At 47.4% G+C, this 12,479-nt stretch overlaps 1 protein-coding gene across 1 annotated transcript in view; it reads right to left on the bottom strand.

Moving 5' to 3' along the window:
• IQCE (IQ motif containing E) overlaps positions 1-12,479 on the bottom strand; it is an 18,992-nt gene continuing 6,513 nt past the window's right edge. The window contains 12 exon segments of the mRNA XM_087912902.1: positions 1-108; positions 111-211; positions 1,691-1,791; positions 3,187-3,386; positions 4,372-4,504; positions 5,415-5,608; positions 6,878-6,933; positions 8,484-8,632; positions 11,114-11,163; positions 11,783-11,855; positions 12,197-12,267; positions 12,394-12,444. Coding sequence (XP_087769028.1) covers positions 16-108; positions 111-211; positions 1,691-1,791; positions 3,187-3,386; positions 4,372-4,504; positions 5,415-5,608; positions 6,878-6,933; positions 8,484-8,632; positions 11,114-11,163; positions 11,783-11,855; positions 12,197-12,267; positions 12,394-12,444 — 1,272 coding nt within the window. The 3' untranslated portion in view covers positions 1-15.

Here is a 12,479-nt window from a genome sequence, read left to right on the forward strand (position 1 = left end):
TGGGGTGGGCGCAAACTAAGATGCCTTTGGTTCACCAACCGGGAGCGAGCGCCCCAGAGGACGTGACACAGAACTGCCAGAGCCGGGCGATGAGGTGTCCTTCACGGGAAGGAAGACATAACAGTGATGATCTCATCTGAGTCGTCTGACTCAGCCCCGGGGTGGTTGAGGTTTGTGGAGGAAGCTTGCTGCTGATCGTGGGAGGCCGTAGCTGGGAAGAAAGAAAGAAAGAAAGGAGAAGCGGAGCTCATCGAAAGGAACAGAGACACGATGCCTTTTGTGGGGGGAGGAGGGAACAAGAACGGCCATTTTTAGACCGGGAGATTCTCAGAGGAGCTTGCAGACATTACCGACGACAACCCGACCACTAAACCACCATCTCTGGCTTCTCTGCTACTGGCTTCTTGTTCTCAGATGGGAAACGTTCCTTAGGACGAATGAGGAAGCCACCTATGACAAGCCGACTGGCTTAATTCACCGGCCAATTTCCTGTCTGAATAAAAGGCCTGGTCTACTAGAGTTGGCATCTTCAGAGATGGGTCTCCACTGATCTCTTAGGGGGGAATTTCTTTCCCCAGCTGGACACAAGATTAGAAGATAGGGGTTCTGATGGTAAGGGGGAGATCCCCTGGCCAGGATCTACTGTTTTTCCCTAACTTGCCCTTCACCTTTCCAATAGTTTGTCCTTCCTCCTTTCCTTCTCGGATACTTTTACTTTATTTTGGCAACCTTAAGCTTTCTCTGGCTAGCTAGGGTTTCTGGGAGTTGAAGTCCTTCCCAAGCTTAATGTTGCCAACATTGAGAAACACGGCTTCAAATCGTGAGCTTCAAAGGGAAGATCTGGTCCTGTATTGCCCTCCCCAAGCCAAGCAAACAAGAGAAGTTAACCCTCCCATTTCTGTATCCAGGTTTCAAATGAAATCAGCTTTGTACCGAAGATCCAAGGGAGGAAACCGGCCATTGTGAAACAGAAGAGAATAGAATTCTTTATTGGCCAAGTGTGGTTGGACACACAAGGAATTTGTCTTTGGTGCAAATGCTCTCAGTGTACACAAAATAAAAGAGTCAAGAATCATCAGGTACAACAACACTTAATGATAGTCATGGGGTACAATAAGCAATCAAATTAAATCATACTAGGAAACAGTCAGATAGGATATTGGAATATAGAATAGAACAGAAACAGAATAGAATAAGAATAGGAGTAGGAGTAAGAATAGAATAGAATAGAATAGAATAGAATAGAATAGAATAGAATAGAATAGAATAGAATAGAATAGAATAGAATAGAACAAAACAGGATTCTTTATTGGCCAAGTATGGCTGGACACACAAGGAATTTGTCTTTGGTGCAAATGCTCTCAGTGTCCATAAAAGAAAAATAAAATACATTCATCAAGAATCATAAGATTCACCACTTAATGAGAGTCATAGGTTACTAACAAGCAATCAAAATCCTACTAAGGAACAAATAAAACAGCATAAACGGTAAAGATACAAGCAACACGGTTGCAAGCCAGTGGGAAGAGATAGATACTAGGAAGGATGAGAAGAACAGCAACGCGGTCTTAGTAAATAAGGTGACGGTGCTGTGGGAATTAGTCAATCCAACGTGTCAAAAGAAACGTGCAAAATAAGAAATCAAGCAAAGGTTTTCAAAAAACATCTAAGGGGAAGTCAGCGGAATTACCAGAATTGGAAGTGAAGACCAGAGGGGAGAATTTGAACAGAGACCAGCCCACTTTTTCTTCCTCGGAGGCTTTCTCCTTCTCAGGACTGGAGGGGAGAGGCCTGAAAAAGATAAAGTGGTAGGGGGCAAAAGTCATAAAAGCTCAGATTCCAAAGGGGTGAGTCAGAGAGAGAGAGAGAGGAGATCTGCATAAGAATTCTCTCCAGCCTTCCGGGCTCAAGGTCAAGCGAGCTCTTTCTGACCTCAGATTAGCTTCTGGGTGCAGAACATATAATGGAAGAGAGATGGTCCCTGGGAAGGGGAGGGAGGGGGCAATACATCACTGGTGGGGGGAGGGAAGGGAAGGGAGGAGAGCAAATCCATTTGCTGCCCTACAGAAACGCACCACAATCGAAACCCTTTGAAGCTGTGCTAGGGGAGAATGCTCAGGCTGGGGGAAAGGCGAACCTGATGGATCTCTACCAAGGAGGTGAGGCCTCCGGGCCTGGCTTGGGATGCCAGGGTAGGCAGCCTCTAAACCAGGGGTGGGGGAGAACAACGGCCCTTTTATGACTTATGGACTTCAACTCCCAGAATTCCTGGCCCAGCAAGTCAATAAAAAGCCATCAATTCCATCCCTGCCTCCGATCCAAATCCACGCACTTGCTGCAGAGCTGAGCCACCGCCGGCTGCTGCGGGTATGTGTGTGTTTGTGTAGCTGCAACAGCTGGTGAGCAACTCGGCCTGGGGGTTGGGTGGAGGAATGCCTTCTGGCTGGAATGATTTGGATTCCACTTCTTGGTAATATATAAAGGACGCAGACCAACTTGCGTCTAGACAAGGAGTGTCCAACCTTGGCAACTTTGAATTCAGACTTGTGGACTTCAACTCCCAGAATTCCCCAGCCAGTGTGGGAGTTTAAAAGTCCCCGGGCCTTAAAGTTGCCAAGGTTGGGACGCCTCTGATCGGATAACTCCTCGGGGAAAGCTCAGATCCAAAAATCAAGGGGATTTTCAATGTTTCCCACCCTGCAGCGCGTGAAAATGAGCTTGATTCTGAAATGCGAGCTCCGCTTCGAAAGTTACGCATTCCTGCTAAATTGCAAAAGTGTTTTTCTTTTCAAGAGGCACCTGGACTTCCTTGGTTTTTCTTTGAAGACGTTTCGCTTCTCATCCAAGGAGCTTCTTCGGCTCTGACCGGATGGTGAGGAATGGAAGGATTTATACTCCTTGCAGGCAGCTGGTCGTTGGCATCCTTTTTAGAGAGCCCTTGAGGCCACTGGGAGGTTTATCCGTGTCTTCGGGGTCACCTGAGTGCTCCAACGAGTGTGGAGCTTTCCAGGTCCAAGTGGCCTCAACGACCCTCTGAAAAGATGCAAAGGACCAGCTGTCCGCAAGGAATACAAATCCTTCCGTTCCTCACCATCCGGCGAGAGCTGAAGAAGCTTCTTGGACAAGGAGCGAAACATCTTCGAGAGAAAAACCAAAAAGCCCCGTTGCCTTTGGGGCAACCATCACCTGGAAGGCTGTGAATCTCCATGGACATTCAGCCTGAAGGACAAGCCGGGCTGGGTTGCTGCTCCATTAAAACCATCAGATCGAACGAGTCTCGCGGCTGCTGTCTTCTCTTCCTCCTCTTCCTCCTCCTCCTCTTCCTCCCCTGTTTTGCAGTCAACAACTCCAGGCAAAGGGCAGAGCCCGGGAGATGGATCTGGAGCCTAGGAGTGGAACAAGCAGGGGGATCAGGACCTGAATTGAAATTGCTGGGATGCTTCTGTGCTCAGTTGTAGACATTCCTTAAGTCTTCGGCGGAGAGACCACAATTGACGTACCAGCAATCTGGCGCAGGATTTGAGGTTTGGAAAAGTCGTCGTAACAACCCCAAAGCCTGCAGTGATTCAGGAGCTGGGTCTACCGAGAGTCCTCAGTTAATGACAGTAAATGGGACCAGACTTCTGTCGCAAAGCGATGTGGTTGTAAAGCACGTACCACGTGACTAGCAACAGCAGTTCTGACTGTCCCGATATATTGTCATTAAGTGATGACCGCGTAAGTCAGAAACTCTGGGAGTTGCAGTCCACATTAGATGAATGTTGCTAAGGGTGGGAAAGACCGAATTTGTAACAGTTCACAGAACCTGAGGGGGTGGTGGAGTTAAAAGAGGGGTCAGCCTAGAATCCTTATGTTACCACAAACAAGCCCAACCTTCCTTGAATCCCGCTGACCCTTCTCTTAACTCCTAGCAGGTTGCTAACCGTGAGTTGAGAAGATTCTTGTACGCAGGCATCAACAACTTTTAACGACCCCCCATAATCCCTTGCAGGGTAGCGCCTGGGCAACTGAGTGGAGCTGTTTACAGGCCGGATGCCCTTCCTGTCACCAATGAGGAGTTTTATTCAGCAGATACGTTCTCATTATGCCCGGGGAGAGAAATATCTACTCTTCCTAGGACCTTGTACACAGGCATGAATGACAGTCAATCAGTTAAACTGGACCTTCACGTGTGGACCTGACCTTTTGCTACGAACAGAGCCATAATGTCAGCCTTCAAGATTCCTTCTTCTGGTTTCAGCTTGTCTTTCCAGCTGCCATAGTAACGGGGGGAGGATACTTGGGCTATGTGCGGGGGTGTGGGGGGAAGAGTGCTGGAGGCTTGAGAGGGTGAGCTGTAAAACTTGGAAGAACTTTCCTGTTGATGCTTACTTGCTTACTGCGCAAGATCTTCTTTTTCACCTGATTTGGAGGTTGTGTCCCATCAATCCCAGCCTGTCTGCAGGGGGCCTCGTGGTCTCCTTCCAGTTCTCTCAACTTCCCTCTGAGCTGCTGGATTTCTGCCCTGCAGAAGGACGGCACGGATCATTTGCACAGCCAGCCTTTCAGACCGAAGAATCAAACCCGGGTGGTGATATTCTGAAGGACTGTGATTCGACAGACGCTCCCCGGGGCGTGTTGTATAGCGGTTCTCGCTTAGAGACCGTTAGAAATTGCAACCTGCCCGAGAAAGGGGACTTACAACCCGGATCTGGAATCCTGGTTTAGATCTTAGAAAGGGGGGTTCACATCCCCCGCACCTCCAGAGACACCCAGCTACTCTTCGACCCCAAATCTCTAGTGCAGTTAAGAGTTCAGCTAACCTTTTCGTCGCCGTGTGCCGAAAGTGTGCGCGCACGCACGTGTGCCTACACCTATAATGCAATGCTTGTGCAACACCCCGCTCCCCTGCACAGAGGCTGGCTGGCGGGAGGCACGCGTGCATGCTCAGGGGGTCTGGCGGAAACGGCTGTGTGCGCCACTTCCTGCACCATGCATAGGTTCACCATCGCAGCTCTAGCGCGTACTGATTAGGGGAGGTCAGACTTTACCAATAAATTTGGGCTGCCTGCTGGATTCTTTCTTTCTTTTTTTTTAAAAAAAATCCATTTTAAGGCCAGGCTCACGTTTCTTCCTTCAGTGCAGTTCTTGCCAGGGCTCATCTGGGCTTCTTAGCAGGCTGAAGGAACTCACAAATTCCACTAACTTGGTGAGGAGAAGGAGAAGGAGGGAGGAATAACTAGGGGAAAAGACAGCTCTGGCATGTCCTTGCTGAATTCAAAGCAGCTTTTTCTGGGCTGGGCATCCTATTCGCTTTTGACTGGTGGAAAAAGTGGGGTGGAGGGGGGGGGGGAAAGGAAAAGTGGGGTGGTTTCTCCCCCAAATCTTCAATAAATGGGATCTGGGCTGTGTTGGTTGAGCCTCAGAAACGTAACTCTTTAACTGCCAGCTGGTTCTGAAGGACGAGAATATGGTCTCTCAGCCCCGCAAGGACCGTCTTGCCGTGAGTTTCACCCACTTCTGGGAGATCGGATTCCTTAGCAACCGAGTGATCCACTTCTTCAGAAGCTGTGGGAGAGAGCAACAGCGCCCTGCTGGCCTCTGAAGGCCGCAACCCATCCTCCATTTCCTGGGGGAAAACAAGAGAGAGAGAGAGGGGGAGAGAGAGAGAGAGAGGGAGGGAGGGAGGGAGGGAGAGAAAGAGAGAGAAGAAATAGTTACCACCTGGAACATAACTCTGCAAGTTACCTCCTTCTCCACTTATCTATTGAGCTGGAAGCACAAGAAAAATAAAATGTGCTTTAATGGGAAGCAGTTCAGCTGGGCCCCCCCAAAAAAAGATCTAAGCAGCCTTCTACAATATGCAGCCTTTCCTATCTTTTACCTGCCTCTGGGGATGCTGGGCATTGTAGTCCAAAGAGGTGAAAGGGAGAGATTGGAAAACAGAGCCAATTACTAGCGGTTGCTCTTAAGTTTGACGGCTTTCTGGAGTTAGGAACAAGCTGGAAGCAGCGTGGAATTTCTCCTTTCCGGTGGCCCCCCCCCACCCCCCCAAAAAAACCAATCCTGGTCAGCAGCTTCTGACCTTTGTCTGTAATTCACAGGCAAACCGTGATCCAGGCCATCTCGCAAAAGATGGCACGGTGGACCCTGAAACCATCATCTCTCACTTGATAAACATCATGCTGTATTTAAGAAAGTGAAATCCTGGACTTCTGGTTCTTCATCAAGGCTCGTGCTGTTGTGGATCGGTGGCAGCCTGTGCAGATGGCAGCAAAATCGGGCAGTGTGGGGAAGAACAGGGAAGTTTGGAGAGGACTTGGATGAGGGTGCTGCAGAGATGGAGCCAGGACCACCTGGGAGCAGGGTGCTGCCTCCGGAGCCTCTGGACTCTGGCAGCAGCGAGGCAGAGGACCCATGGGAGCCTGTTCCCAGTGCGCGCTTGCTCAGAGCTGCCAGAAGGTGGGAGCAACTGAACCAAAAGGGGAGACTCGGGAGTAAGGCTGGGAGGTGACTGCCTCTCCCCTAAGGTATAAAGGATAGGCAAAGGTGATGGAACCTTTGCAGGAAGCAAAGTCGTTCATTGTGTTCGTATTAAACCTTGAAGCTCTGTGGGGACTTTGTACTTCGGTCGGGTTTTTTTTTCCAGTTAATTTGGCACTTTAGATTGTTGGCAGCAATTCAGAGGAGAGAAAGGCGGGTGCTTATCTCGAGGGGCTGTTTGGGACTCATTACGAGCTGGGAATGAACTTAATTCCCAGCCGTTGAAATAAAAAGAGAGCTGTTTTAATAAGCGTGCGCTTAATTACGGTCTCTGGAAGCCTTGGTCAGAACACGTGCAAGTGTCCCGCTGAACATGGTTAGCAGCCAATTTGCTCAGGAAGTAACTCTCACTTACTTTTTCCCCAGTAGAAATCAGCTGGATCAGTTTCTGCCTCTGGCGAGCAACGTAATCTAAAGGAAAAGGAAGAGAGTTTTCAAAATGGGAGAGAAACAAAGGACCAAGGCCCATCAGCCATCAGAAGGGTGCTGGTTGTAAAAGCTAGAAGTGCATATTCCCTTGTTAGAGTTTGAGCACCGTTCAAGTGCCTGCGATGTGCACAAGGATGAGAGCAGGGTGAGACAAAGAAGGAGGGATAGGAAGAAGGTCTATCATCATCTTTGAACAACCCCGTAATCCCTTGCAGGGTGGCGTCTGGGCAACCGAAAGGAGGTGAGTGTTTCCTGGCCGGATGCCCTTCCTGTTGCCAGCGCCGAGTTATATTCAGCAGATTAATTCTCATCTCATATCTGCCTCTACCTAGGATCGAACTCACAGCCTCCTAATTGTGAGGCAAGAGCTCCACCTCTAGTCCACCACACCACACAATAGGATAGGTGTCAGGATTCCAGCTATCGCCCTAATTAAATCATGGTGTAAGGCATCCAGAAAGTATCCATGATGTCAATCACTCCAAGACACATTCTCTCCAATTGATTTATTTAGGAACAGATCTGGTACGTCTAAGGCAATTTCCCAAAGTGAAAGTATTTTCGCGCCGTTACACAGAATCCACCTTCTCTCCTCCCACTTCTACACTTCATAAATCATGAGAACCAATTAACTGCAACTGGAATTTCTTAGTACGACATACAGAATAACCTTGAACTTTTCAACTCCTCCACCCCCCTTGAATTATGTGGCAGCTGAATTTAAAAGCTGACACATGATTCTTGAGCCAAACTTCAAAAAACTTCAAAGGATTCACTAGAGGCGACCTACTGGCCCTGCCCTGTATGAAGCCAACTCTGGCCTATGTCGTTCACAGTCCCCTCTGACCCTGTTTCCCTCCTCCCCTCTGGGTGTCTCATAAACCAGATTCCCCCATTGAACGTGAGTGTCATCAATCATGTTCTCCAATGAAATATATTCGCAGGCAAAAGCTCTGGTACTTTAGTTACAATCTTTTAAAGAGAAGAGTTGGAATATACTATTGATTTCAAACTGCTGCACTGTTCTCCCAGATTTCCTTCCTCTACCCCCTCCCCCATTTTTTGTTTATGGCAACTACGAAAAGAGGCCTAGGAATGTGTTATGAGTTGACCACAGGAGGTCTATAAATGAGAAATTTTCAGACAATGACATCAGCTATAGGGAGAGGGAAGTCCTGCCTTGCTTCCTCCTGAGCAAGGAAGTTTTTCACCAGGCTTTGCGAGAGACGCAGGAATCCCTTCATGTGGCAAATCCCCGATTCTTTCTGGATCTCCCGCAGCTTTCTGCTCCCACAAACGTTTTGTGTCTTTTAGAGTGTTCGTCCACGCCATAGTAGACCTCCTGGTGAAGTCTCGTTAAACCACGCCTGGTTCCCTCTGAGCAGCGTTTCCCAACCCTGGTCGCTTGAAGGTGGGTGGACTTCGAGACCCAGAATTCCCCAGCCAGCAGAGCTGAAGTCCACCCACCTTAAAAGGGGCCGAGGTTGAGAAACGCCGCTTTGGGGACTTGTTAGAGCGGTCAGGGTGCTTACTTTTGGCTTGGCTGGAGGAGAGGAAGCTGCTCAGAGCGTGGTCCATCTCTGCTTTCAGCCTTTCGTTCTGCTCCTGCAGCTCCTTCATCCTTTCGGACAGCTGGAAGACGACCGTGCTGAGCACCTTCTGGGGTGAACGCTCAGAAGTTCTAGGCTCGAAAAAAAGAGGGTGGGTGGGTGGGAGAAACAGCTGCCATGGCAATATAAAACACGGCAGGGTCTTGCTCCCTCCTTTACTCTGAGTTTGACCCCCTGCCTTTGGTTAAAACATGGACATTTCTAAGCTTTCTGACGATCAAGCAAAGGAGAATCAGCCTTAATTTTGATCTCCCTCCCCTGAAATCAAGATGGCAGCTTCTGTTTGAAATCAGGATGCTTCCCTGGTTTACTGTGCCTTACATAGTCCTCCTGGGTTGAATTTTAGATAAGTTTCTAAATTTGGTTCCTTGGGACAATGCCTGGGTTTTGCATGGCTCATTGGGAGCACTGTGTAACAATAGACATGTTAATAATTTGTAATATTATTAAGAAAGAAAGAAAGAAAGAAAGAAAGAAAGAAAGAAAGAAAGAAAGAAAGAAAGAAAGAAAGAAAGAAAGAAAGAAGGAAGGAAGGAAGGAAAAAAGAGAAAGAAAGAAAGAAAGAAAGAAAGAAAGAAAGAAAGAAAGAAAGAAAGAAAGAGGAAGGAAGGTGGAAGGCAGGCAGGCAGGCAGGGAGAAGGAAGGGAGAAGGGAGAAAGGAAGGAAGGAAGGAAGGAAGGAAGGAAGGAAGGAAGGAAGGAAGGAAGGAAGGAAGGAATGTCCTTCCTTCTTTTTTTCTCCCTTCTTTCTCCCTCCCTCCTTCCTTCTTTCCTTCCTTCCTTCCTCCTTTCCTTCAACCCCCACGATGCTGTTTACTATTTTGCAAACTAATATTTAGAATTGCTTGCGGCCACATGTGAGACTAAGGTATCACGTGCCTTGTTTATTTCTGTTTCAGGCAACATCTGAATGAAGCCAATTGTAGTTCAGTGCAAACAGGGTCCCAGGTCAGGAGCTGAACTTGCAAAGCTCCCACCTGGCCCTTCGTATTCATTTCACTAAGTTTTTTGAGAGGGTGCGGGGTGCGAGTGACATTCGGGGAGCAAAAATGAAGTCTTACTCTACATTTCCACAAAACTACCTTGAGCGCCACAATCCGCCAATCGTCCTTGGATTGCACAGACCCTTTTCTATCTTCTTCTTTCTGAGCTGCCATCAATTTCTTCCTCCTCTGAATCTTTCATCTGATCTTATAGAAACTTTTAGCATTCAGTTTTTATTTATTTATTTATTTTAGTAACCGGGAGCCCGCAGAGAAAACATCTGTTTGGACTACCCAAATGTTAACGAAGCACATCTATTAACCAACTTCCCGGATTTAAGGGAGGAAAAATGTATATTTTTAACTGTGAAAATGAACTCAAAATAAAATCCTTCCCATGGTTTGCCGCCTCGGCATTGGAACAGTGGACGCTGGCAATTTTCAACCTTGAGGCGTTTTGCGTAAAAATGAAACATTTGAATTGCGGGTTTTCCTAGAGGTTATCAAAAGAGGGAGAATTGTTAGGATGTGCTAACCGCTCTTGAAGCTACGTTATTCACTCAGCTTCCTCCTTCAAACAGTGAGGAAGGAGTCAGCCGAGAATTGCAACTCAACTCTCAGCCTCAAATTCAGGAAAATGCTGATGGCTTTTGCGGGGTTTGTGGGTTACGGGCGGGATTTAAACGCAAGATAGAAGGGGCCAAGGAAAGAAAGATTGGGAGGAATCGCCCAAAGCTCACAATTTGCAACCAGTGCTTCACTTAACAACTGTGGCAAACCAGGCACAACTTGCTTAATAACCGCCTTGCTTAGCAATAGAAATTCTGGCCAAAATTGTGATCGTAAGTCGGGGACTAGCTGCGCTCTAAAATGTAGTTCTGGCCTTTAATACCGTTGTGTCCCTAATTGCAGTGCAGCAGAAATGAAGTAACTGCGTTTATGAAGATTTAACTTCGACGGACACAAAATTCAACAGGTTTTTATAGGGTTAGAGAGAGCTCACTTCAGCAAAACGTTAAAGGCGAATTCTACAGGTAGTGTCATGCCCCTGTTGGAGTCTGAGTCAGAGGGAGAGGAGGAACAGCTGACAGGGAGTAGGAGTGTGGCTTAGGAGGTTGTGGAGGAAACTGGGGAAGGGCACAGGCCGGCTGGGCATTCAGAGGAGGACCCAGGCCCATCCCCTCTTCCTCCTAGGGCACACAGGGAGGAGCGGATAAAGGAGAAACGTGAGTGGCATGGCCTATGGGGGGGGAAAGGGCCCTGATCCCCTTCATGGGCTGCAGCTGTGAGGACTGTTTAAAAGGACAAACTGCACATGGACAAACACACACACACACACACACACACACACACACACATATAACCACTCTTTTAGGCAAAATGACAGCTACTTATGGGAATTACAAGAACAGAGTCCGCTAACTCAGCTAAACAAAGAGAATGACACTTAGCCAATGGCCTTTTAAAGAAAAAGTTTAAATTTCTCTTCCTGCACAGCATTTAGTGAAGAATAGAAACTAGCCACCAAAAAGTTAAGCACAGGCAGAAAGCCCCAAAGTAATACACGTACTTCTGTTGCACGGCTTTTGAGTGCGTCAGCAGGTTCTGGAGGCGCCGGATCTGAAAAGGGAAGAGATTATCTACCAACCTAGCAAGGACCACCGAAGAGGATGCCATTTCATAAATATGCAAAACTGGTAGCTCTTTCTCTTAACTAACGAGTTTCATTCAAAGGCAAAATCCTTCTGGGTTTGGGCTATGGCAGGTGATCCCGAGCAAAGGTGGTTCTCTATTTGCAAAAAAATGCACCAGAGGAACCAACAGGAGTGACAAGAGAAAAGACAGAAGAAAATATTTTGGGTGATCAATAGATGGTCTCGCATGATCCAAAAGATGTAACGACTACAAGGGTTCCTAACAGTTGTAAAAAGGTTTTGTTTATTCCTAGAGATCTGTGGGTTGTGCCTTCCTGGGAATAATCTCTTACTTTTGCAGAATCTGGTTGGTCAAATTAGGATCTGGAGAATACCTTTGTGAGGTGGCTCACATTGGTATCTCTGATTGCGGCATCAATTGGGTTAAAATAGCAGAATAAGAGTTGGAAGGGAACTTGGAGCTCAAGGGCGCGAGTCCTTATACCGTTCTGGACAAATTCTTCCACGATCAACAGAACTGCAGCAAACACCGTTTAACCGAATGTTTTTAACGATGTTTCTCTCTTTCAAATCATTTTTCATACCTCTTGGTAGGAAGTCCGCAGAGCGATGGTCATTTCTTCCACGTCGGTATTCCTCGTGTCTGCCTGGAGTTGGCTTTGGGGGAAACAAGACAGAGAAGGAAGACTGGTACAATCCAAAGAGACAGAGGTTAAAACGCCCCTAAAGATTTCTGAGGTATACAGATGGATCGCTATCAATGTTAAGCGATGACCAGAGATTCTACTCTCAGATCCTTATGGATGGGAGACGGGTATAAGTCAAAATAAATACATGAAGGGAACACATTGCTTATTTTCCTATTCTGCCCTCCCAGCCTGTGTTCGGTTTTCACGAGCGCAAGGAGAAACCCGTGGCCAGGTGGTTGTTGGAAAACTTGGGTCTTCTGCAAGAAGGAAGAGGCAAGGGGAAGAAAGTATTTGACGGCTTCCCCGTACTTAATGGTGTTGTCTTTCTCCTTGCACTGCTGTTCTAGCCTGAGAATCTTCTGCTTCAAACCGTTTATCATCTATTCCAAGAGGGGGAAAAGAAAAGAAGAGGTTGCCTCTTTATTTTATGTTCCTGGTTCTGGAAAGCTATAAATGCAGAACAGAAAAGCGGGGCGGGGAGAAGAGGACGGAAAAGGTGCATTTACCAAGCTGTTCTCATTTTTCTGTTCTGTCCGCACCCAGCTAAATTCAGAATACTGAAAAAGAAAAACACGAAACACTTGAGCGTCCC

Source organism: Pseudonaja textilis, chromosome 14 (assembly GCF_049901715.1).
Source record: "Pseudonaja textilis isolate UNSWEBS1 chromosome 14, rPseTex1.2, whole genome shotgun sequence".
Taxonomy (NCBI): domain Eukaryota; kingdom Metazoa; phylum Chordata; class Lepidosauria; order Squamata; family Elapidae; genus Pseudonaja; species Pseudonaja textilis.